General features: G+C 41.8%; 1 protein-coding gene across 1 annotated transcript in view; it reads right to left on the bottom strand.

Annotated features, from left to right (window-relative positions):
• Nucleotides 1-22,074, bottom strand: part of ELAPOR2 (endosome-lysosome associated apoptosis and autophagy regulator family member 2) — a 174,970-nt gene extending 152,896 nt beyond the window's left edge. The window contains exon 1 of the mRNA XM_047695726.1: nt 21,765-22,074. Coding sequence (XP_047551682.1) covers nt 21,765-21,956 — 192 coding nt within the window. The 5' untranslated portion in view covers nt 21,957-22,074. The remainder of the gene's footprint in view (nt 1-21,764) is intronic.
• Between the last annotated feature and the right edge of the window lie 3,949 nt (nt 22,075-26,023).

Consider the following 26,023-nt stretch of genomic DNA (forward strand, 5'->3'; position numbering starts at 1 on the left):
ACTGATTTACCTCTTCTTCCTCCCAAGGTAGAGAGTCTGTATCTACTAGCTTACTTGTTCCACTATTTCAAACATGAAAGTGATTGAGAAGTCTAAGAAAAGTCTAGCCTCATGTTCAGAGAAAGTTTTAAGAAATCACCTCTCTAACTCATTTTATATTTTTTTCAAAAAGGCAGTTGACCAAAGTTCCGATTCAGCAAGTGCTCATTTTACATCAGGAAATCCACCTCCTGGCCCCAATTCTCTTAAAGCAATTCCTAATGTCCCCAAAATGAATAGGCTAATTGTGCCTAAAAACCACCCAGCAGAAAAATTTTAAATGTTATCAGAATAAAACTTCGGAAGTGAGCCTATGAGAAAGTAAAGGTGTCATGCCCTCTCCCCAAATCCATACGATAGAGTCCAAATCCACAGTATCTCAGAATGTGACCTGATTTGGGGACAAGCTCTACCGAAGTAATCAAGTTAAAATGAGGTCATTAGAGTGGGTCCAATTCCAATACGACTGGTATCCTTAAAAAAGAAGCAAATTTATACACAAAAACAGGCTTAGAGGGAAGAAGGACAGAGGGAGAGGGAAGAGAGACAGAGGGAGAAGATGGTCACCTACAAGCAAGGGGAGGGGCCTGGAATAGAAGGAACCAATTGTGCTGACACCTTGATTTTAGACATCCAGCCTCCCCAGCGGTGAGACTGTAAATACCTGTTCTTTAAGCCATCCAGTATGTGGCACTTCATTATGGGAGACCTAGAAAACTAAAGACATCCCCAACCCAGAAAGGAGGAGAACCAGTCATGTGGTATAAATAAAATGGCTGAGCTAGATTTTTAAAAGTCTCAAATTAAATAGGAGAGAAAACTATACTTGTGCCTCAAAAAAGTCTTTAACAAGGTATTAAAAAATAAATAAATGAACAAGAGCCACTAATTATAGGAGAAAATCATGCATTTGGAAGAAGCCTTGAAGTACAGTTTGGCATTACTGCCCCCAAGTAACTATGTACACTCCCCCTTGAGCTTCTGCCATTTTTCTCCCATCCCCTCACAACCACTAGCAATGTTCCTTCCAAGAACTGCCTGTTCTCACAATTCTCTCTTGAACCCACTCCTATCACGTTCTTGCCTCTACCCCTCAATCAGAATTGCTTTTGTAAAAATCACTGTTGACCTCCACCTCACAAAATCCAAACATCAATTCTCAGCCTTCCTCTTGCTCCATCTAACAACACATTTGATTCAGTGCCTCACTGGCTTCTCCTTCAACACTTTCTTCATCTAGCCGCAGGGCCCCCATTCTCCTCCACTGGCTCTCCCACCTCTCCTGACATGCCCCAGCACTTGGTCACCTTCAAAGTCACTCCGTGGAGTGCCTGGGTGGCTCAGTCCATTGAGCATCTGACTCTCGATGTTGTTTCAGGTCATGATCTCAGGGTCTTGAGATCAAGCCACAAGTCGGGCTCTGCACTAGATGAGGAGCCTGCCTAAGATTCTCTCTCTCTCTCTCCCTCTGCCTGCCCACCTCTCTCTCTAAAAAAAAATTTTTTTAATAAATAAATAAAAAATAAAGTCATTCCCTGGGAGATCTTAGTAAAGCCTATCATCCCCTTAAAAATATATAAAAATAGGTTTTAATTCAAAATACACACAGAATCCAACTGCTTCTTACCATTCCACACCTAAAACCTTCATCTAAGCTGCCATAATGCCTCACCTAGATTATTGGAATAACCTAATTAATCTGTTTTCACCCATGTTCTATCACTATTTCCATACAGCAGCTGGTTTTAACTTTATACATATAAATCATGTTATGTCTGTACTCAAAACCCCCTGGGCTCTCCTCTCAACCAGAATAAAAGTCAGAGTCTTCAATGTGTCCTAAAAGGCACCTCCCTGTGATCTTGGTGTTCACATCTCCTGTCACTTCCCCCTCCCTTGTTCCACCCCAGCCACAGGGGGTCATTCTTCTTTGAACACGCCAAGTGTATGCTTCTCTCAAGGCCTTTGCACTTGCTATTCCGTAGCTTGGAAATGCTGTTCCCAGATGTCTGCAGAGCTTGATCCCCCTCTACATTCAGGCGCTGCTGGAAAGCCATAGCATCAAAAGACTTTTCCTGACCTCATAGATAACAGACACCTCCTCTCTGTCCCCTCCCCTCTTTTACTTTTCTTCTTAGACTTCTACCAACTGTCACATGTTTGTATGGTGTCCATATTCTACCCTTCTACAAACTCCCTAAAGCAGGAACCCTGTTTTTGTCCACTGATATGTTCCTGGTACCGAGCCCAGAGACAAACACAAAAGAGGGGGCTGAAAAAGTATTTGGTGAAAGAATAAATGAACATCATATAGCCTGCCCTGGAGTAGGTATTAAATAAATGGCACTTTGAAAAGTAACTGTATGTGATTATAATCATCCATGGCTGTACACTGGAGGATGTTTCCCAGACTCTGTCCTCCAGGATCTCTGAAATGGAAATAAATCACTGGTCTGTGATTGTAATCTGCAGCCAGGTTGAGAACCATGACATTAGACTCTAAGCTCCTTAAAGAAAAGATTTTATTTTTTCATCCTGAGACCTCCAGCACAGCAGCTAATAAAGTGATTAATAATGTTGATTAAATTAATAAATCTAGGAGAAATGGTCATTTAGTCTTTGCTTGTACACTTCTACTGATGAAAAACTAACTAGTTTATAAAGTCACTCCCACTGCTATACATCACTAAAGGGTACAGTTCTTCCATAATCTGAAGAAAAATCTTCCTCTCCATACCATCTACTCAGTGGTCTCAGATCAGTAGTCTGAAATACACCTTAAGTCCATCCTTTAAAGGTCGTCTTCACAGATCTAAAAGCAATCGGAAGGAGCCCTTTGAATGGGCTTCTTCTCCAGGCCGAACAAATCAAAGCAAATGTAGGAAGTGCTTGGCCCTAGATTCATTCTACCTGAACAGGGGTAGCTCAGCTACAAGTAAGGACACTTAATCCAGATCTTGGATGATAATTAGAGATTTGCTACACCAGAGAGAGAGGAAATGGCTTTGCACATGTGGCCATGAGCTCCGCATGGAAGGAAGAAAGAGCAAGAGAATCTCTGACAATGGGGAGTGACAGTTAGATTGCAGAATAAGACAGAGGGCTGAAGGAAGTGGAAGGGAGTAGAGAACACAAGGAGAGAGCTAAACCGGTCTCCTGAGACCACGTGATAAAGGACTTTGTAGACGAAATTAAAATGATCTGTTTTATGACTGAGTGACATGGAGCTTAGAGACAAGAAGGAAAAAAACTAATGACATCAAGTCTCTATTAACCAATCAGAAATGGAAGCAAGAAGAAAAACCAGTTTCAGGTACAGAGAGGAAACACATTAAATTTGGTTCAGATGTATTTCATTTGAAGGCATCCATGGCATCCCACCAGAGGTGTCTTTTAAGGAGCTGTAAATATGTTTTTGGAAGTTGTTGGAGAAGCACTGGAAGTTGGATTTAAGATTCATCTGAACAAAGGCTTATGTCAGACAGGCATCAGAAGAAAAATTCCAACAATGGTTCTCCACAATGCGACTGCAGGTGATACTCATCTTTTTTGCTTGTTCAAAACTGTTTATAATATGCTCAAACCATGTACTCTCAAATGTATACTCAAATTGTGTATAGTAAATATGTATTACTTCTATTTACACAAAATTAAGAACAAAGAAAAATATGGTTAAGATTCAGAGAGGACACGTATAATGCAAAGAGAAGGCAACCAAAAGCAAAAACCCGGGGAAATCACTTACCAAAAAAGAAAAGAGTAGCTAGCTAAAAAAAATAAGGCTGTTAACACTGAGTGATACACGATTACAGCGACTTTGAAAGCAAAGTGAGCAGCCTGGAAACAGGACTAAATGCTGCAGAGAAATGGAGTAAGATGAGAAATAAAGAAACCACTAATAATTAGGAGATGATTACTGACCATAACAAGAGGTTTAGGAAAATGACTGGGATAAAAGCCAGACTATATCGTGAGTTGAAAAAAAGAGTAGAAAGATGAAGAAATAAAGGTCAAGGGTCTGGTTGTGAAAAGGAGGTCAGAAAAAAAATCATAGCTGAAAAGAAGGTCAGGGTTAAGGACTGGTCTGCGTGTGTGTGTACCCAGCAGAGAACGGAGAACTTCACTACTAACAAGTCGAATGAGTCACATCATTCTCCCTGTCCTGTCAAAGTCATCAGCTACTGCTACAGAAGAAATAAACTCAAATAGGACAGGTCAGCCAGTCTCACAATCCTTGTTCCTTTTAGCACCTTTTGTTTCTCTGGAGGGAAAAAAAGAAAAAAACGTAAAGGAAAGGGAAGAAAAGAAGAGAAAAGAAGGGAAGGGAAGGGAAGCGAAGGGAAGAGAAAAAAGAAAAATATAAGGGTCCCCAAAGTTTGCCGAAGCACTACTAGTCTAAAAGAATTATTACTTTCTTCTAAAGGCAAACATGTTAAGTCAACCCAAATTCCCATCACTTCCCACCAAAAAAAGAAAAATGCAATTAAAGTTAGCTATTTTGCTGGATTTTTCTTTTTAGAAATATAATTTCAAATAGTAAATGAAACTAATGGATACATTTAATTGTCCTTCCAAATGAATACCAACATTATTCACATCTAGAGCATAAACAAACGCTCATCACCATGAACTAAAAAAGTCCTCATTTCAGCCTCTGAATGCTTGGTGGGAGGTCCTCCTTTGTCCCCTGTACTCTGCCAAACATTAAATGATAACGAAATGATCTATAGGCAGACAGGCAGGCAAATGGAAGTAATTCCAACAACAAGCCTATCTGACTGACTAACCGAATGATTAGCTTTTCAAAAAATCAAGACTTATCTGAAATAGCACTAAATACTGAGTAAAACAGAAAACCAAATTACCTCCCAGAATATCTCAGAACACCAACAGTCCTTTCACGCTTACATTTACATTTTAGGCTGCCGCTGCCGAACTTTATAAACAGCCTATTTGAAATGCTCGCTAATGAGTTCTTGATATTCATAGATTACATTATCATACTGGAGCTTAAGCATATCAAATACCATGATTAGAACTATAGTATGTTAAAAATAGATGGGCATATGTGGTATAGCCATACAATGGAACGCTACTCAGCAATAAAAAGGAACAAAGGAACAAACTATTGAACACACCACAACATGATCAATCTCAAACTCATTATGCTAAGTGAAGAGAGCCAGGCCAAAAAAAAGAGAGAGAGAGAGAGAGAAAGAGTGCATGCCATTGGATTCTATTTATGTGAAATTCTAGAGAACTCAAGTGAATCCACAGTGAGAGAAAGCTGATCAGGGCCTGCTTAGGGACAGGGCAGATGAAGGGGTGTATTACAAAGGGGGAGCAGGAAACCTTTGGGGGTATTAGAAAAGGCTATCGTGATTATGTTACTGGTTTCTAAGTATATACATGTATCAAAACTGACCAAATTACATACTGCGTATTTATGCAGTTCAATGTGCTTCAATTAATCTTCAATAAACGTCACAAAAATGTTGAGACAATTGTGTAACCTTTCCATAAAATATCTGAATAACACCTTAAAACAGTATCATTTACATAAGAAGGAGTGGACTAATAAAATGATCGCTTTTAAATGGGTTAATACATGCCCAACACTTAGAACCATGCCTGGACCCTGTAGCTGTGATGTAAGTCTTTAATGAAAGAGGGAATAGAGAACAAAAACATTAAAATCATTTTGATAAAATGATAGAACTATAGCCCATTGATTCTAATTCTGAGTTGTCTTTGGTATGGAGTGTTTTTTCCAGCAACAGAGTTTGGCCTTTTACATCTGAAGGCTCTTCCCACAACTGCACATCTCAAGACAGGGACAGAACATGCCCTACATCCAGGGCCTGTCATGTGTGTTTACTGTGGAAGAACCACAGAGAACTCTGCTTTTTTCCTTCTTAAAAAAATTCTTATAAAATTTTCCCATACAAGAATCTAGTAGAGAGAGAATGAGCTCCCGCCACCCCCCACCTCAGGTGATCAGTGTACCAGGGGAATAAAGTTTGCCAGACAAGAGAAATTGGACTAGAAATTGGACTCTGCACAGACACCACATCCTCGAGAAAAGAGGACCAATGGTCACGGCCACGTATGCCCCTGTGTACTGGTGAAACACAGCAGGAAAGGGACCTCTTTTTGTTAAAACATGTGCAATGCTAACATCTACCTTGGAGCAGAGATAGCAATGGGAAACACATGAGGAAAGGATTACTGCATTGAGACAAAGCAATCTAAAAACGATTGACTTAAAGTGAAAAACATTATAAAGCGGTGTTGGGTGCAGGTAAGATCCAGTACGAAGCCTGAGAGAAGCAGGTGTAGAAAGCTATAAGTGTAGACCCGTTCTGGGTAGGCAGACTGGGAGGCAGTGAAGGTCAGTGGAAAGCGAGGTCTCTGGGGACACAGGTATCCCAGCCTTATGGCTCACTACCTCTGACTTCTTTCTCAAGTTATACATTGCCTCTGAGCTTCACTTTCCACAAGCTTTACTTTCCTAAAGGCAGAGGAAGGGACGGCTGTACGGATTACTGTGACTATAACTAAAGTGCTTCACGCATTTAACTGCTCAATAAGTGGAACTTGTTATCAAGAAAATCGAAGATAATTAAGAAAATACTAGAATTAACAAGACCACTGTGTAAGAGACTGGATATACAACTAATTTCCAAAAACCAATGGCTTTTCAACCTATCAGGGAAAACTCCATTAAAAAATGGTAGGGGACAGCTGCCAGAAAAAATAGTAACAAAAAATACTTAGGAATACAAAGTCAGTGCTCATGAAAAGTACAGAATATTCCAAGCACCAAAGCAAACTAGGTCTTCAAACACAATGATAAGTGTATAAGGATGATAATTTTTTCCAAATAACCTAAGAGATTCAACAGAATCCAACAAGCTTTTTTAAACTTCTCAAAGTTATTCTGAAGTTGAACCTGAAGACTAAATGAAGTGAGAGCAGCTAAGAAATCTTTGAAAGCAAAGCAAGAAGTATCTTATAAAATCATATTATAAAGTCCTGTGTGCAATCTTGGTAGAAAAAAAAAATCAATAGTATAGAAAGTAGGGCACCTGGGTGGCTCAGTCATTAAGAGTCTGCCTTTGTCTCAGGTCATGATCCCAGGGTCCTGGGCTGAGCCCCACATTGAGCTCCCTGCTGGGTGGGAAGCCTGCCTCTCTCCCCTACCCCCCACCCCCAGCTTGTGTTCCCTCTCTCACTGTGTCTCTCTCTGTCAAATAAACAAAAAAAGTCTTTAAAAAAAAAAGTATAGAAAGTAGCCCAAAAGAAATCAAATGTTTTCGAGTATATATATGTCTCATATTATATATAAAATAATAGATTAAGAATATATCTATATGCACCCAAGAGATGGTATAGAAAACAAATCAACGGTGAAAGGATGAATTATAGATTGTTCAAACTACTATTTAAGAAAACTGGTTATTCAGGAAATCAAGTCAGAGTCTTACCTTACATTAAGCACTGTATAAAATTCTAGGAGTCAAACTGAGGGGATAGGTTCACAGCAAATTGTTAAATGCAAAAAAAAAAAAAAAAAAAAAAGATTACCAAACTGTGCAGAATATTCCCATTTTGTAAACATACATGTATATTCATAATGAAATATATGCAGAGACGTCTGATATATGTGATGTAGACAGAGCAGCCTGATGGTTATGAGTATGGGTACTGGGGCCACAGCTGGGGCTCACAAGTAGTAATTCAACCATGCAGGAAGTATCAGGACCAACTTCATTATAGAGTCTGGAGGACGAATGAATTAATTAATAAAGGAAAAGCCCTAAAATTGTACCTGACTATTGTTCTTTTTATTTATCACTCCTATTACAAATGCTACGGTGTTAAGAGTAGTGTGTTTACTTGGCGGGATTATGAGTATTTTTATTGCCTCATTTTTCTAGAACGCACACATACTGCATTTAATTTTCAGAAGGTCAAATGTAAAAAAAGGAGTCATAAAAAAATTGAGCAAATAGTGTTAATATTTATCTGCTCTTTAGAAAGGGAAGTATTTCCTTAGCATACCAAGCTCAGATATGTGTAAGCATTTCCTGTTATTTTGGCTCAAGTTATTTCCCAGTATGCATTATTAATATGCCCAAGAATTACCAAATAGAAGTCAAACTTAAATTTCAAATGGCCAATTTTTTCAACTCTCAATTTTAAGATGTTAAACACCAAAGGCATTGTTTTGTGTTTACACTGTTGCAATCTTAGAATAAAGTGCTAAATATGACAAATTAAGAACGAATGTGTCCTAGAACTAAAGCACCAAGGATAAAGATTTATCTTTTTGCCTGTTACAACAGGAATGTATGTAACCTTGAGCAGTCATTGAACTGCCCCTTAGATCCACCATAGGAATATAGGCACAGTATAGCAAACCAGAACTCATAGATGTGACCTAGGACATCAGTCTGTCCAAAACAGGAACCCTGCAGATTTCAAAGTACAAAGAAGCAGTTCATGACTCTATAGATATAAAACACCTTCTTGGAAAAAAATTTTAAAAATAAAAATAAAAAAGATGGGCACCTGAGTGGCTTAGTCATTAAGTGTTAGCCTTCGGCTTGGCTCATGATCTCAGGATCCTAGGATTGAGCCCCATATCGGGCTCCCTGCTTGGCAGGAAGCCTGTTTCTCCCTCTCCCACTCCCCCTGCTTGTGTTCCTTCTCTCACTCTCTCTCTCTCTCTCTCTCTGTCAATTAAATAGATGAAATCTTCAAAATAAAATTAAATTAAATATAAAAAAGAAGTAAAACACCTTCTTGGATGAACTAAATTCAGCATTCTTTGGTCTACTACCCACTAATCCTAATTTCATCCTCTAAATGAGCATTATATCAATGCCTCTTACACATGATTGCACATAATACATTTGAAGTTCACGATCATGATGACTGTAAGTCTCCTCAGAGCTAAGCAGTCTCAATTCCTTCGGTCAGTCCTCAAGTATTTGGACATACTTTCCAAAAAGTTCATTTCCTAATTGGCACGTCAAGTCAACATCTCCATATGTCAAAATCCCTCTTCAAATATTACACCTAAGTTGAATCACTAACCTAACTTAAATGTCTACCTTCTCGGAGCCAAGCACTCTGCTCATTATTAATAGAGCCTAAGACACATTACCCTATCATTGCTTTTAGCAGCCATGTGACATCTATGGCTTTAAAAGTACTTTTAAGCAAGACTTCCTCATCCTAGGCTTAAACATCTAAATTTCAGAAGCAAAAAGAACAGTCGACATTTAACAATTATGTTTGCCCATTTTTCTAGCCTTTCAAATCATCTTAAATCCCAATTCTGCTTTCCAACTCATTAGGCATCTTTCCCAGCTTTCTGACTTTACAAAATTTGGTTAAGCCTTCCCAAAACCAAAACATGGATTAAATAGTGAAACAACAACAGCTCAGAGATAACATATTAATACCACAGGTATAGGAGGCCCCTCTATCCGTGGTTCTTCCACGTCCAAAAGCAGACAATCCCCCCTCCTGATGTAGTCAGAAGGTCAACAGCAGTCTAATGCTACGTGACTCACCTCACTTCACCTGATCACGCAGGCATTTTATCCTCTCACCCCATCACAAGAAGGGTGAGTACAGTACAGTGAGCTATTCGGAGAGAACACATTCACATAACTTTCCCTACAGTATATTTTTGTAATTGTTACATTTTATTATTGTTGTTGTCAATCTCTTACTGAACCTAATTTTTAACTTAAACTTTGTCACAGGAGTGTATGTACAGGAAAAAAACATAATATATACAGGATTCAGTACTGTCCAGGATTTCCAGCATCCACTGGATGTCTTAGAATGTATCCCCTGTGAATGGGGGTGCTGGGAGGACTAGAGCATTATACTGAAGACCTTCCTCCAGATTAGCATCAATTCCTTAAATTAATATACGTTAGGGTACATTTGTGCAAATAGCCAATGATCTGCTTGTTATACCATCCTTCAGCATATACCCCCGCTTCTTGGCATACAAAGACACAACACTGCAAATGCCTTCCTGAACATCCAGGAACACCACATGTCTCTCATTCTCCACACTTACCAGCCAGCTACCCTCAGCCAGCTTCTGTGCAATCGCTCTACTGGCTGCCCCTTCTCAGGCTCATTCTCCATTGCTTCTCACTCTGTTGATTTTGTTGTTTTGTTTTGTTTTGAAGATTTATTTATTTATCTGACAGAGGGTGGGAGAGGAGGAAGAGAGAGAGAGAGTCTCAAGCAGACTCCCCACCAAGCGCAGGGCCGACCACTGAGATCATGACCTGAGCTGAAGTCAAGAGTTGCACCCTTAACCCACTAAACCACCCAGGGGGCCTCATTGGCCTGCTTTTTAAACCCCAGTATTTCCCTGTGCCCTCTCCTCAACACACTGCTCCCGCGATGTGTTCACAGCCCAGGAGACCTCATCAACATCAGTGGCCTCAAGTACCTCTCCCTGGGCTCCTGGCTCGAGAGGTGTCTGTGGCACTGGCAGACTTGCAGCTGTCTTGGGGAGAGCCCAGTGTGGATGTCCCTGGGGCACCTGAAACTCTGGATGTCAATAATGAACTCATTCTCTTTCTTCCAGCCACCCAGCCTCCTCCTCCTCCTAAATGTTCCACCTCAATGAAAGAGGAGCATCCATCCAGTAGCCCAAGGCAGGAAAACCTAGCAGCCACCGGAGCCTGCAAATGTCCCATCCAGCACCACCCTCCCCCTCCACTCTGTCAGTCGCTTAGCTCTGGATTTTATTCTCCCCTTGGGAGAGGCAGCAGTCCCCCAACCGATCGTCTGGCCTCCATTAAGATCCCTGTTTTATCGTCCTCCATTCAACAACAGAACAGCCCTTCCCATCTGGTGTCAGTGGCTCCCCAGAGCTTTCCTGCCTTCTTCACAGCCTCCTCATCCCCTGCCACTCCTACCCATGTGCCTTCCCTCTAGCCCTTGAAATGCTCCCAAGAGTTCGTGCCACTAGACCGTCACACAGCCCACTTGCTTTGACTAAGGTGGCTGGCCTCTATGCATCCTGGGATGCACTTCTGGAAATCTCAAAACTCAGCTCAAACAGGACTTTCTCTGAAGCCAGGGCTCCTTAATCTGATTGACCGGCCCCCCTCTCTGTGCTTCTGCTGAACCCAGCGCACGACTCTGCACAGCACTTAATGGTCTGTGGTATAATCAAAGACTGACGTATTATTAGCTTTCCCGTGAGAGAAACACACCATATGAACTCATTAAATGCTAGACGAACGGACAAACATGTGAATGGCCACTGAAAATGAGGAACAAAGAATGAAGTAGGGCAGTCTTAAAATTTCAAAAACAGAATCTTAGAACAAAAGACTGTCAATCCAAGCCCAAGGATTCTTAGTCACTTCGCAGTTGCTTCAGTATTTTTGTCAGCCAAACACGAGACTTCATTTACTGTAGGAATTTAATAAGACACTATGTGCCAAACATCAGTCTTGTTAAAAATTAAATTTATTCCTATTTGATATGTTAAGGGAAGTAAGTCCATCTACATTTTTATGGTGTAAGTAATTACTCTGGGTATTCTCTCAAAACATGTAGACAGGAAAAAAAAATCAAGGAAAAAATATTTTCAATGTATATTGAATATTATCCTTACTACAATGAAGAGATCATATATGTAAGAAAAACACTGAGTGAAAAACCTAAACAGAGAATTGCCCAAAAAGTGAAATATAAAAAGGTAAGTGATATGAAAAATACTGACCCTCAGTAGCCATTAAGGAAACATAAATTGAGTCAATGAGACAGCATTTTCCACCATCAAGTTAGTAAGAGTAAGTTACAGTTTTCACTGTCGGCCAGGATATAGTTCATATCCTTCAACCTAAGATTTCCCACGCAAGTGATCTAGCTTCAATAATAAGAAATTCAGACATGGTTTATGTAATTTTAACATTTTTTAAAATTACAATTAAAAACCTCAGTGCCCCAAATTAAATTTACTTATTCATTCAATAAACATTTATTAAGCGTTTACTGTGTCAAGCACTATTTGAGGTACCAGGGAAAAAGTAGCTTATTTTGAAAGAGAGAAAGAAAAAGGGAGGGAAGCTGGGAGAGAGGAAGGAATATAGATATAGGCCTATCTTTTTTTTTTTTTAAAGAATTTATTTATTTGAGAGAGAGGCAGTGAGAGAGAGCATGAGCGAGGAGAAGGTCAGAGGGAGAAGCAGACTCCCCGTGGAGCTGGGAGCCCCATGCGGGACTTGATCCCGGGACTCCGGGATCATGACCTGAGCCGAAGGCAGTCGTCCAACCAACTGAGCCACCCAGGCGTCCCGATATAGGCCTATCTTTATGGAGCTCGCAATTTATTGAGGGGGAGTCATAAATATTTTTTAAAAACCCAAATAACTAGAATATATATTATCATGGATGCTGAAAAATGCTATGGAGAATAATAAAAGCATAAAATGAGGAGAGAAGGAGGAGGGTGCTATTTTCAACAGGTGCCCAGAGAAGGTCCTACTGAGAAGATGAGAACTGAGCAGAAACCAGCAGCACATGAGGGAGAAAGCCAGGCAAACACCTGAGTGAAGGAAGGTCCAAGCAGAGCCAAGAGGCAGCTCCTGAGAAAGGAGCTCACACAACCATATTCCACAAAGAGCAAGGAGACTGGGGAGGCTGAAGTCAAGAGAAGAACAGAGGGAGCAGTAAGAGACAGGCTTTCTTAAGCCTCACTGGGGGCTTAGTGGATGCTGGACCACACTGGGTCCTGTAAGCCACCCTCAGAGCTTTGATTGGGAATGAAGCCTTCCCAGAGCTCTGAGCAGTACAGTAACACTGTTTTGGACTCAGGTTTTAGGTGATCTCTTACCGCTCTGTTGAGATTAGACTAAAGGAAGTCTAAATGAGAAGTTATAATCCAGGCGAGAGATGACTGTGGTGTGGTCCAGAAGGTGAAAATTTCTAGAGCTAAATGTCTTGAAGCAGAGACAAGAATGTCCTATATCCAGACAGACTGGATATAGGATGTGGGAGAAAAGGAAGTCTGTGGAGACTCCCACATTTTATAGGCCTTAGGAACGGGAAGGGAGGAGCTGTCATTAAAGGAAATGGGGAAGGGGTAAGTTTGGGGCATTGTCAGGAGATGAACTTCAGATATGTCAGATATGTCAGATATGCGGGGTAACTACCCACGAGAAGACACACAGGCTGTGCTTGCTGGGAATCCAGGGAAAGCTCTGCCCCAGAAATGTCAACCTGAGAGCTGTCCACACGTAGATGGTATTTAGAGCCGAGAAACTGGATGAAATCACCAAGAGTGTGAGGATGACAAAAAAGACAGAAGGGCCAAGGAGGAAGGGCTGGAAAGCCCCAGTGTAAAGAAGTCAGGGAGATGAGACAGAACCAGGAATGACTGAGAAGAATCACCGTGAAGAGAAAAGCCATGGGAGTGAGGTGTGCCAGAAGCCAAGTACAAGTTTCAGCCATGACAGAGCAATCAGGTCCAGGGCCTCTGACCAAGCAGGTAAAAAAGTGGAATGACAAGTGAAGAAGAGGTCATTGTTGACCTAGAAGAGAGCATCGTCAGTGAAATGGTGAAGTAAATGACTCATAAGTGAACAGTGGCAGACATTCAAATGATGCACTATTTTGCAATATATTACATATTAAAATATTTTATAACTATTATGGAAATATTTACAAAAAAGTGTTAGGGTCATTGGGAAATGGTTACAACGAGAGAGAAAAAGACACTCTGGGCTTACTTGTAGTTTTGAAAAAAGAAATGCATAAGTAGAAAATGAGCCAATACTTACATCCAGGTATCTCCAAGTGGAAGAACTAGGGCTGAATTTTTAAATACATTCTATTGTTTTCTAAAATTTTCACCATGCACAACTTGCATAATTAGGAAAAATACTTCTATAAAATACTTTCATAAGTAAACAAATTTCCTTTCTACTTCCTAGCCCTTTTACACTTCAATCCATCCTTTCAGAAACACTGTTTCTTAGACAAGCATAGTAACTACTATCTGGCATTGCATTAAAATTTACAAAGCATCTTCAAATGCATTAGATTCTCCCAGTAACTCTAACGTGGATAAGGCAGGAGTTACTGTCTCCATTTTCAGACAAAGAACGATTCAAAGAAGTTGATATGCACAAGGTCCTATAAACCAGTGGCAGAGCCCAGATGTGATTCTTCGATCACCTCTGATCCTATGTCTACTATAATAAGAAGACACTTTGCAGTTGGAGCAAAATATACATAACAATCTCCTTCCCATAACTAGCAAACATTGGCAAACATTTACCAAGAAGCCTGACCATACTTTCTTAATATTACCATGTTTTGTTTTGTTTTTCTATTCCAATGTCTAGTGCAGGGAGAAACACTCATTAATTTCCATGAATGCATGCTTCTTTCTTCCCTCAGGCCTCAGGCTCCTAGAGAGGGATGACAATGTCCTCTGCATTCTGTATTATCAGCAGCATTCTGCCTAGTACCTGGTGTATGGAAGATAACAGAGAAATGCTTGCTGATACATGGTAATGGGAGGAGCTTGGGCTCCATTTGATGTGTTTATTGTAGGAGTTTCTGAGATGCCCTGCAGAAACAGCAAGTCCGCTTGAGTTACAGCTAACGAAGCATTAACAATGAAACAAGTCCCTGGGTTTCAGGCAACTAAACTATATTCCTCACCTTATACCTAGAGCAGTGATTCTCCTACTTCAGGGTACAACACAATCCCCTGGGGAGATAGCTCTAAGACAGACTGCTGTGCAAAGCACAAGAACTTGCATTTCTAACAAGTTCCCAGGTAATTTTTCTTTTAAGATTCTTTTTATTTATTTGACAGAGAGAGGGAGCAAGCAAGCACAAGCAGAGGGAGCAGCAGAGGGAGAAGCAGGAAGCCTGTTGATCTTGATCCCAGGACCAGGGGATCTGCCAGAGGCAGATTTTTAACCAACTGAGCCACCCAGGCACCTGTTCCCATGTAATGTTAACACTGCTAGTCCTAGGATCCCACTCCAAGAACCACTGACCTAGAGAAAAAAACTTTAAAAGTGAAGGTTTGAATAAGCAATAAATAGTCTCCTGAGCTCCAGAGCTATTAACCGAGTTGAGAGTAAACTTCAATATATTCTAATCACTGGGTTTTTATTGCAGTCTTAAATCTGGTATAACTGAGAGAAGATGTCAATTAAGATTAAATGTACTATAAAGATCAATCTCTTTTTATAATGGAAAAAGTGGAGGCCACCCACATTACTTTATTTTCAAGGCAGTGATTAGTGCAATCAGAAAAGATTGTATGAAATTTAAAGAGTAGTATGTCCTACTCCTCTTTAAAGCCCCTAAGGTGTCTTAAACATAAAGATATCTAATCACTGTTTGCTGAGTAACATGATGAAATCCTTTCCTCCACGAGCATATCATGGACTTGGGTGGGGTGGAGAAGGGAAGGGTGCTCAGAGCCTCTGGTAAAGCACATGGACCTTTATAGGACTTAGGAAATGGTGCACCTTTGGACCTATGAAGCAGGAGAAGAAACTCCTTCCTGCAGATGGACACAGACCTGTGCCAGGATTGCTGGCTAGCCACACACATACTGGAAGGGTTCCAGCTCTTACCTGTCCCCATTGCTGTGTGCCCTTCTATAGTACACAACCCTCCCATCCTTACAGGGAGGTCCTGAGTGTGTGAAGAAGCACTTGTAGAATGGCAAACACATGTCCGGGAGAAAACAACAGGCTATGACTACAATCCTGAGAAAAGATCCTTTGTCTTTAGCAGTTAAAGGGTTGAGGGGTTAAAGGAGGATACAGAAATTGCTCCCTGCCAGGAGGCTTCCTTTGTTTGAGATGTTCTATCACCACCAAGCTTAACCTCCATCCAACAAACGCCCACTCATCCTTAATGTCTGAGCTTAAACGTCTTTTGCTTGGGAATCCCCCCAACCCCAGAGTAGAATGGCCATATACTCCCACTGCCACAAAATTTTCCATTATACCACTATGGCAAACATGCTTAATGGTGGGTGGTGTTTTGATTCTGCCCCCACGAGCCTGTAAAGCTCAATGTGGGCACAGCCATATGTTTTCTTCATTGTTCTACCGCCAGTACCTGGTACTTAAGTACACAATAAACATGGGTTTAATACCAAGATAGTACACATAGCTTAGATTCAGGGACGAGAATTATCCATGGTTTCTTCAGGAGGAAGGAAAAGGCACCAAAATTTGACTGGTGTTTTCTGACAATAAGGAATTATTATAAGATCCAAGACACTTCTGAGGAATTCTCTATGATAGGCAAATGTGCCACTCTATACTATGCTCTATTTCCATCCCTTGTGCTAAAATATGACACTTCACAGAACTGTCAACTCTTAGTTTTACATTGTAAATATTGATGGTGTGAATACTTGTTCACATTTGCCTAAAACATGAGAAACGATTCTGAGCTTAAGAGCTTGAAATGGAAAATCACCTCCACAAGCCTCACAGGCAAGATTAATTATTGTAACCGCTTGAAAATGAAGGCTGAGTCCTAACCCCTTTCAAAACAGTGTGACTTTAGAAGCTCTGCCACCCTTACCCACAGCCCATGACCTTCGGAGACTGCCTGCTGAAAGGGCATTTCTCAACTGTTGCCCTCCAAGTCTGAAACAGAAGATAGGGCCCTTTGCCACTCTTCTGATTTGCGTGGACTTGAAAGACCCAATCTCTTACCCAATCTACAAAGGCTATTTAATAAAATTCTCCTCTTATCACTACCCCCATTGCCTCACCTCCCAGTTACTACTCAAGCCATCCCCACCATTCCACAGAGACCACATGGCATTGAGTACCAGCAACCCATGGTCGGATTCAATCTTCCCTTTTTGGTCCTCATCTTATTTGAGTTTCTTTGGCCGAAGGACACTACAACCACCCCTTTTATCTTTCAAAGGCTTTTCTCACCTTCCTCATACTCTGTACAGTCCATCTCTCTTACTCTAGCATTACTTGCATGTCTCCTTTGTGGACGCCCCCAATTCTGCCACAGTTAATGTTGGTAAAACCCATCTTACCCTTTATCCTCTCTGTTCTCACTCCTTGGACGACTGCATCCTATAAAGCAGTTTCAACCATGCCTTTTGTTCAACTGATTCCCATATCAGCACAGACCAGGCCCCTGAGCGACACGGCCTGATACCCAACTCCCTACTGGTCAACTCTACTTGAAGTCAACCTCTCCAGAACCAAGCTCCTCATCTGCTCTTCAAGCCAGGATCTTTCATTTCCTCATCTTCCACATCCACTTCCCGTCAATTCTGACCTTGCACCAGCATGCCCTCTTTGCCTTCTTCACTGCTCCTCCTCAAGGAGGTCTGTCCTCCTTTACCTGGATTACTGCAACTGTTCCTAGCAGGTCTCACCTCTTTGTCTCCTCCCCCACTGAGATGGATTCTACACCATTGCCAAACTTAAGCGTATTTTGTTGCTCCTGATGTTTCCATTAACCCATTGCTCCCCAACATCTATCGGGTGAACACCAGCTTCTCAGCATACACACAGCTCCCCAGGATCAAGCTTTTCCCGCTTACCTCACAGACTCATCTCTCACTAAGCTCTCCATGCTGTATCTCAGCTACACCCTGTTATAAGACAACAGTTTTATCTCTCTGCCCTTTCTCGAGCTGTGTTCTACACCGGAAATGTCCTCCTGGCCCACAGGCACACCTGACCTTTGTCTGCTTGGCATATTCCTTTCATCTTTCAGGTCCCACTCACTTCCTCTATAGGGCCTTTTCTGACCTTTCTCACTGCATAGGACCTCCCCTTTCTTCTCTCATGGCCCCAAGTCGCTTCATTGCAATTGTTGACATTTCTGTCTCATCCTTACCCATTAAATTTTTTTTTAATTTGTAATTTCACATCACCCAACATGTCACCTGGCACATTCAATAAATGTCTGTGGAATAAAAACTGCTGGCACAAAGGCATCTTTCTCAAGATTCGGAGACTGGTAGAAAATCGTATTATGTAGGATTTCAGAGCTGTGAACTAAGAATCAAGCTATTTTGTGATTTAATTTTCCAAATTTAAATAAAGCATACATAATCCACTTAGTTCTGTTCTTTTTACTCTCATGCACTCTATCTTCTAATACCTTACTCCACCTCTGAATCATCTGTTGGCCTTTATCATTTTTTTCCTCTGGCACTCCCATTAAGTCCTATTATTCAATGAGTCAAAAATTCCAGTCCATTCCATTCTTGGATAAGTCTATCCTCTGAGCCTCTGAAATCTCCCCGTAGACCTTTCCTGAACTATCAGGATCCAGGCCTACTAAGTTAGCAATAATCAACTCTAACATTTACATAGATTGTTTTCCTTTAATGTATATTAATCTCACCAATTTTTATTTCTGTCCTTTTACAAGTAAAACACTGGTGCCAAGAAACCCAGAGGATGCTTATCCTTCCTAAGTTTCCCCATCCATAAGCCTGAGAAATTAATTCTGCACTCTCTGACATCTAGTCTTCATACTTTTTTCCCTTCAACACCACCAACCAAAGTCACATCCTCTTGTCCTTCCTCTCTGACACACTGACTTTACTTTTTTTTCTGTCTCCCCAACTACAGCCTTCCTGTTTGTGCTTGTGCTTCTACCCTGCTGATCTGATCACCAGCTGAACATTCATTCCAAAGGTCCTCACTTTCTCCCCTCTTCAGCTCCATAATCCAATGACTTGACAAAGGAAGCCATACTTCATGAGTTTCACCCCAGAGTCCCATCCTCTGCAAAAATCGAAGTGAAACTTTACCCATAACTCAATTGTCTTTTTGAAGGTTTTTTTTCTGAACTCTAGTGATTGTAACTTGATTAGTCCCAGACCAATTTTCTGTTTCTTTTTCCTTCCCTTGCTTTCTTCTAAGGAGCAAGCAAGGAAAATTAAAGTTTACGTAATGTAATCATGTCTACTTTTATAAAAATACTGGTCGATGAGGGTGAAACTCAAACTACTAGGGAGGTGGGGGGAGGAAGTTAGAATCACAGACTTTTCCATCCTTTTCAATATTGTCTCCTATTATTAAGAGGTTGGCCTTAGTTTCCAGCTGCTGACACTCACTGTACTCTCTCACTCTGCTCCCCAGCACATAGCTCTGTTCTGGGGTATGGCATTCACTTCCTTTTCTTTTACTCAATCATGGACAGGGATAAACAGGTAAGAGTGAACACAAAATAATTATTTTATATCTTTGTCCACAAGAGTTGGCCTATAATTCCACAGCTAGCTCCACCTCAAACGACAACAGACCCTTACCCTCAGAGCCTGGAAAATACCTGCTCCTCTCCCTTTCCTCTTAAAAACAATGTCTTAGAGAAACAGCGATCAATTCTAGAAACTGTCTCAGCTAGTTAGACCAGATGCCCTGGAGCAGATTCAGCCCCTGTGAGACTGCTTGGCCTCTCCTATTTCCAGAGGAGCCTCTAACTTTCAGTCAGTCATCATACAAGTGTTGTCAGTCATCAGGAAGAATATCAATGCATCCGTGCATCACCATTTCTAAAAAGACAACCAGCCACAGGCAAGCTCAATACGATCCCTCCACAGGAGTCATGCATTCCCACTTTTGGGGGGCAAATTCAAAGGAGACCTCAAGGAACTGAATCACATGCAATTTCTAAAGTCAGAGCAACAAACGAGCTGGGATTAATTGAAGAGAGTGTTCCTGAACTTTGTCATCTTCCTCCTTCTCGTGTCACTATTTCTTTGTTAGGCTGCAGATTCTTACTCTGTTCCTCCTAGGTGTACATGCCTGGTGCGTGTGATCGTCCAAATGATCAGTTTAGTCGTAGTGACCAAAAATCATCAGTCCACTGGCCCCAAATCTCACCCTGGCATTTCAAATAGATCCTTCACTACTAAGAATTAGTGTGACAGGGACGCCTGGGTGGCTCAGTGGGTTAAGCCGCTGCCTTCAGCTCAGGTCATGATCCCAGGGTCCTGGGATGGAGTCCCGCATCGGGCTCCTTGCTCAGTAGGGAGCCTGCTTCTCTCTCTGCCTCTGCCTGCTTGTGTTCTCCTGTGCACGCTCTCTCTCTCTCTTTCTCTGATAAATAAAATCTTAAAAAAAAAAAAAAAGAATTAGTGTGACAAAAACCTCAAGATGTTTCATTCCATTTCAGAAGAAGTATGGTGTGCCCATTGAGGCTGGGGTCTGGAAGCAAAGCTTTACATTTGTCGGGTTAGAACAGTTCAATCTGAGGATGTCCAAGAAGCAGCTTTCTGTGGAAAACTGGAAGAACGGATCATTCCCAGGTGAAAGGTAAAGTTGGAGAACACAGATTAAACTACTAATTACATTGATCAACTCCGAAGTTAAACACAGCTCTTTCTTGAGAGCTTGCCCTCATTTCCCCCATTGCAACACTCCCGTGCGCTCCCACACATGCCTTTGATCTGCTTCTCTCTCATTTCAGTCTGTCTTGGGACTTGTACTATGAGAGAAGATGATGAAAATCCAAGGGTGATGGATGATATCCAGAACGCAGATAATCTATAATTCAAGCCTGGGTGAAATTTAAAAGTTACAGCATCACACACAAAGGAACAGGGTCTGGCCTTTCTTCCCAGAGGGGCTATTGGCTAACCTATTTTTGCTACAAAAATTAAAATGACCCATCACCCTGATTCCTAGCAATCTCCCTAAAAACAGTATCTACTCCCCATATCCTGCCAAACATAATCACTCAAAGTAGGTCAGAAATGTTGCTTCCTTCCCCTCATTGATTTTCGTTAAGAGGCTGCACTTTCTGGAAGACTAAAAGGAAAGATAAACACCCACTACAAGAACCAATGACACCCCCTGTAAATTTTTGGCACCTTAAGTCCAGTTCTCCTAAAAGCGGGAGAAAATCTCATCACCCACAATTTCTTCTTTTTGGCTAGAAGTCAACAATAATCTCGAAGTACAAAATAAATAGTGGCGATGCTTCAGCCAGATGAACACCCCCCAAAAGGAGCATATTCACTGTCTTTTCTAATTTTCTAGATCACCAACCCGCCTCTTCCCTAAGTACACACTCTTTTATTCTAATTCATATCCGTATTTTGCCAGAAGGATGCCAAGTGATACCACACAGTGGCTCAGCAAGTCCCCAGGGCCTTATCAGGAAGCTGAGTGCGGGGGAGTGGGAGAACAGGGTTTGTAGAGACCCCTACAGGGTCTAGGGGAAGAGAAGGCGACGGAGAAACGGGGAGGAGGGACATGGGGGTGGGGGAAGCGGGAAACCCTCCTGTGGCAACATCTGGCTCTCCAGAAAAGCTGTGAAGGGATGGGTCTCCAAATGCCACTAGCTGGGCTTCCCCAGTCTCCCCGCCACCCCACTTGCTGAAATCTCTGCCAAGGCCCAAGTCCTCAAGCCTGGCACTCTGAAGAGGGCGCCGCAAAGTCCTTCAGAGCCCTCAAAGCAGGAGCGCGAAGAGAAAAGCAGCCCCCAAAAGACAGCAAAGCCACACACCCTCTATCGGCCAGCCTCCCGGGGCGGGCAACTTCATCCCTGCAACACACGGAAGCCCCCGTCCTCCAAGGAAGGCAAAAGGCGACGGCAGGGAGGGACACCCGGGCACCCGCCTCGCCCCTCGCCTCCCGCTCCGTCCTCCCCCTCCCCCGCAAACTCCAGGTAAAGGACCAGGTGCGGCTCACCTCCAGGCAAGGAGGAAGCGGGCGGCCGGAGGAGGAGGGGGGCAGGTCCCCAGCCCAGGCCGCCCGGCAGCCGGCGAGCGCCCAGCAGCAAATCCAGGCGGGGCTCCAGGGCGGCGAGAGCTCGCAGCGGGGAGCCCCCGCCCGCCGCCCCCGGCCCCTCCCCCGCGCCGGACCCGGGGCGAGGAGCCGCATCTCGGTCCCGCTGCGGTCCGCCGGCCGGCAGGAAGGCAGCCTCCCCGGGTGCGGCGCGCTCGGCTCGCCGCTCGTTCGCCCACTGCCCGTCTGCCCGCTGACGGCTCGGCTGCGCTCAGGGCCGGGCAGCCAGCGCCGGTGCTCCCGTCACGCCGGAGGGAGGGACCGCGGGGCGCGGGCGCGGCGCGGGGGCGGGACGCGGGGCGGGGACGCGGGAGCCCCGGCGCAGGTGGCGCGGGCGGGTGCTGCGGCCCGGCCCAGCGGGTCCAGAGGGGATGCGCCGCCGCCGGGCCCGAGGCTCGCCGCGCAGGGGAGGGGGAGAGACGCCGCGGTCCCCCGTGGTATCCCCGGTCCCCGTGGCCCGCCAGGAGGGGCGCTCCAGGCGTGAAGCCAGAGTAAAAAACACAGGACATCAGAGTATTGTTTACCCTGCGACGGGTCTTTAAAACCTCCCTGCTTCCAGCATCACACACACTCACAGACGCGCCCTAGGGACGGCCCTTGGTGAGGATCCAAGCTAGCTAGCGTCAGAGCGAATTTTTGGGTCATCAGGATCTGCCTAAAATTGCAGGGAGGAAAGGAGAGTGAAATACCGATGCAGCTGGTGACTCAGTTTCCTCACTTCTTTAACGCAGATAGTAACAATATCTACCCTATAGGGTTGTTAGGAGGGTTAAGTTAATTGATGCACCATAAAGCACCTGGGGGAGTGCCTGGCAAGCAGTAGATAGCGGTAGGTGTTGGTAATAGTAGTAACCCCAAGTACTTCTACTATTGGTGTCATTTCATGGGGAAAACGTGTAATCTTGGGCAAGAAAGCCCTTTTGTTTCTGGAGGAAGCAGTTTTTCTATACGTACAGTGAACTGGGGTAGTCTTCTTATTTTCTTTCATTGCAAATATACTGAACTGGGTAATGGGCACCAACTGGTGAACCAGATGGGCACAGTGCCTTCCTGTTGTGGGGATCGAAAAGGTCCCTTCTTGCTCTATAATTCTGTGATGATGTAAATTCTCCCGTTGTTCAAAAGAAGTACCCAAGTTTCTGATACTTGAGTACCTGCAGAAAGGTACCTGGCAGACTCATAAATTGACCTGAATTTATCTTTGTCTCTATCTTTAATATTTTTTAATAAACATTTCCACATGGAATGTGAAAGTTTCCCTCTCTCACTCTCTCGTTCTGATTATTATTATAATGTATGTTTATTGTAAAAATCTGGAAAAATTCTTAAAAGTGTTAGGAAGAATGTAAAAATTACTAGGGATCCCACCAATAAGACATAACACCATTAATGGTATTGGCATCTTGAAGAATTTCCTTCATGGTCTTTTAACCGCTTGTGTACTATGAAACTAGAATTGTTATTTTTAACCTGCTTCTCTTCTTCCCTTAACAACACGAATGTTTTCTCGTCAGTGAAGTCTCTGACAAAACAGCTTTAATAATTGTCTAACAACATCTACACCTTGGAGATACATAATTTACTATTGGATATCGGGCATTTTTTCCTCAGGTATTTGATGTTAAGAATAGTTCTGGAATGATTGCCTTTGGTATATAATCTGTTCACACTTCTACTTTTAATTTTCTATGATGCTTTTCTAGAATTGAAATCATTGGGTAGCAACGTATGTGTATTTTTGGGTTTTGTTTAATAGTGCACAAATTCCCTCCAACAATTTTATATCAATTGTTTCCAGCTGTTTAAGTATTTATTTAACATCATTCTAGATTTAATGATACTTTAGATACTTGCCATTTAGAATTTTAGCAAAATGCTAATAAGATAGTATTTCTAAATGTATTTTTATAATTTGTGACATTGAATAATTTTTCTTTATATATTATTATATATATGTTTATATATGATATATGATTATATATTTCCTTCTCTTGTCAGGAAATATAAATTCTTGTGTGAATTTTCCACTGACACTTTGGCTATTTTCCTATTAAAGCTCCATCTTTTTTTTTTTTTTAAGATTTTATTTATTTATTTGACAGAGATCACAAGTAGGCAAAGAGGCAGGCAGAGAGAGATGAGGAAGCAGGCTCCCTGCTGAGCAGAGAGCCCAATGTGGGGCTTGATCCCAGGACCCCAGGATCATGACCTGAACCAAAGGCAGAGGCTTTAACCCACTGAGCCACCCAAGCACCCCAAGCTCCATCTTTTTCTATTACTTTGTAAGCAATCTTTTAAGTTTTCTGTACTACACATTGTTTACCATATCTGTCACAAATACATTTCTGAGTTTGTAGTCTTTTAATTTTGTTTCAGGAGGCCTTTTTTGCAAAAGATTGTCATTTTTATGTACTCAAATATAAAATTTCCTTTTGTGATTTCTTCCTTTATTTTATCCTTAGAGACACCTGTTCCTCCATAGATCCTATAAATACCTATAATTTCTTATTTAGCCATTATTTTCTTTTTGTATATTTTTATTCTTTAATGCATCCAAAATGTATGAGTCAGATTATATTTTTTCATCTGAGCAAGACTTAACAACATGGCTAATGTTTAGTTTCTTTCCTTGTAAAAATAAGGATTGTCCTATACAATGCACATAAATTAAATGACAATTACAGATTTTCTCGTCATTGTCAATAAATAACTTTTTCACTAACAACGAAGTCACAGAAAGAGAAATTCAAAAGAAATTTTTAAAATAATACCATTTATGGGACGCCAAGGTGGCTCAGGACACCTAGGACAGTTCAGGGTCTGACTTTTGATTTTGGGTCAGGTCATTACCTCTGACTTCCGAGATGGAGACCCACTTTGGGGCTCAGCCACTCAGCACAAAGTCGGCTTGAGATTCTCTCTCTCTCTCTCTTATCCTTACCCCGCTTGCCTGTGCACTCTTTCTTTCTCTCTCTCTCTCAAATAAATAAATAAATAAATAAAATATTTTTAAGAAATAAAATAAATAATACCATTTATTATTGGACCAAAAAGAAGAAAACACTGAGGAATAAACTTAACCAACAGAGTGAAAGACCTGTACTCTGAAAACTTAAAACACTGATGAGGGAAATTGAAAAATGACACAAACAAATGGAAAGATATCCCATGCTCATGGATTGGAAGAATTAATATCATCAAAATGTCCATATACTCAGAGTAATCTACAGATTCAATGCAATACCTATCAAAACACCATCAGCATTTTTCACAGAAATGGAACAAATAGCATTAAAATTTATATGGAACCAGAGAAGACCTCAAATAGCCAAAGCAATTCTGAGGAAGAAGAACGAAAGTGAAGGTATCACAATTCCAGATCTCAAAATACACTATAAAGCTGTAGTAGTCAAAACAGTATGGTAACTGGCACAAAAACAAACACAAAGATCAATGGATCAGAATAGAGATCTTAGAAGTAAATCCACATTTGTGTGGCCAATTAATCTATGATAAAGGAGGCAAGAATACACAATGGGGAAAAGTGTCTTTTCAATAAATGATGCTGGGAAAAGTGGACAGCTTCATGCAAAAGAATGAAACTGAACTACTCTCTAACACCATATACAAAAATAAACTCCCAACTGGATTAAAGACCTAAATGTGAGATCTGAAACCATAAAAGTCCTATAAGAGACCATAAGTAGTAGCTTCTCTGACATTAGCCATAGCAACATTTTTCTTGATACCTCTCCTAAGACAAGGAAACAAAAGCAAACATAAACTTTCACACAGCACAGTAAATTGAAAACTTTTGCATAGCAAAGAAAACCAGTAAGAAAGCAAAAAGATAACCTACTGAATGGGAGAAGATATTTGCAAACAATACATCTGATAAGGGGTTAACACCCAAATACATAAAGAACTTCTACAACTCACACCAAAACAAACAAACAAACCGATTAAAAAATGGGCAGAAAACCTGAGTAGACATTTTTCCATAGAAGACATACAGATGGCCAACAGACAAATGAAAACATGCTCAACATCACTCATCAGGAGGGAAATGCAAATCAAAACCACAATGAGATATCCCCTCACACCTGTTAGATTGGCTGAAATCAAGAAGACATGAAACAAAAGCATTGATGAGGATGTAGAGA

The sequence above is a fragment of the Lutra lutra genome, chromosome 11 (genome assembly GCF_902655055.1).
Source record: "Lutra lutra chromosome 11, mLutLut1.2, whole genome shotgun sequence".
Classification (NCBI taxonomy): domain Eukaryota; kingdom Metazoa; phylum Chordata; class Mammalia; order Carnivora; family Mustelidae; genus Lutra; species Lutra lutra.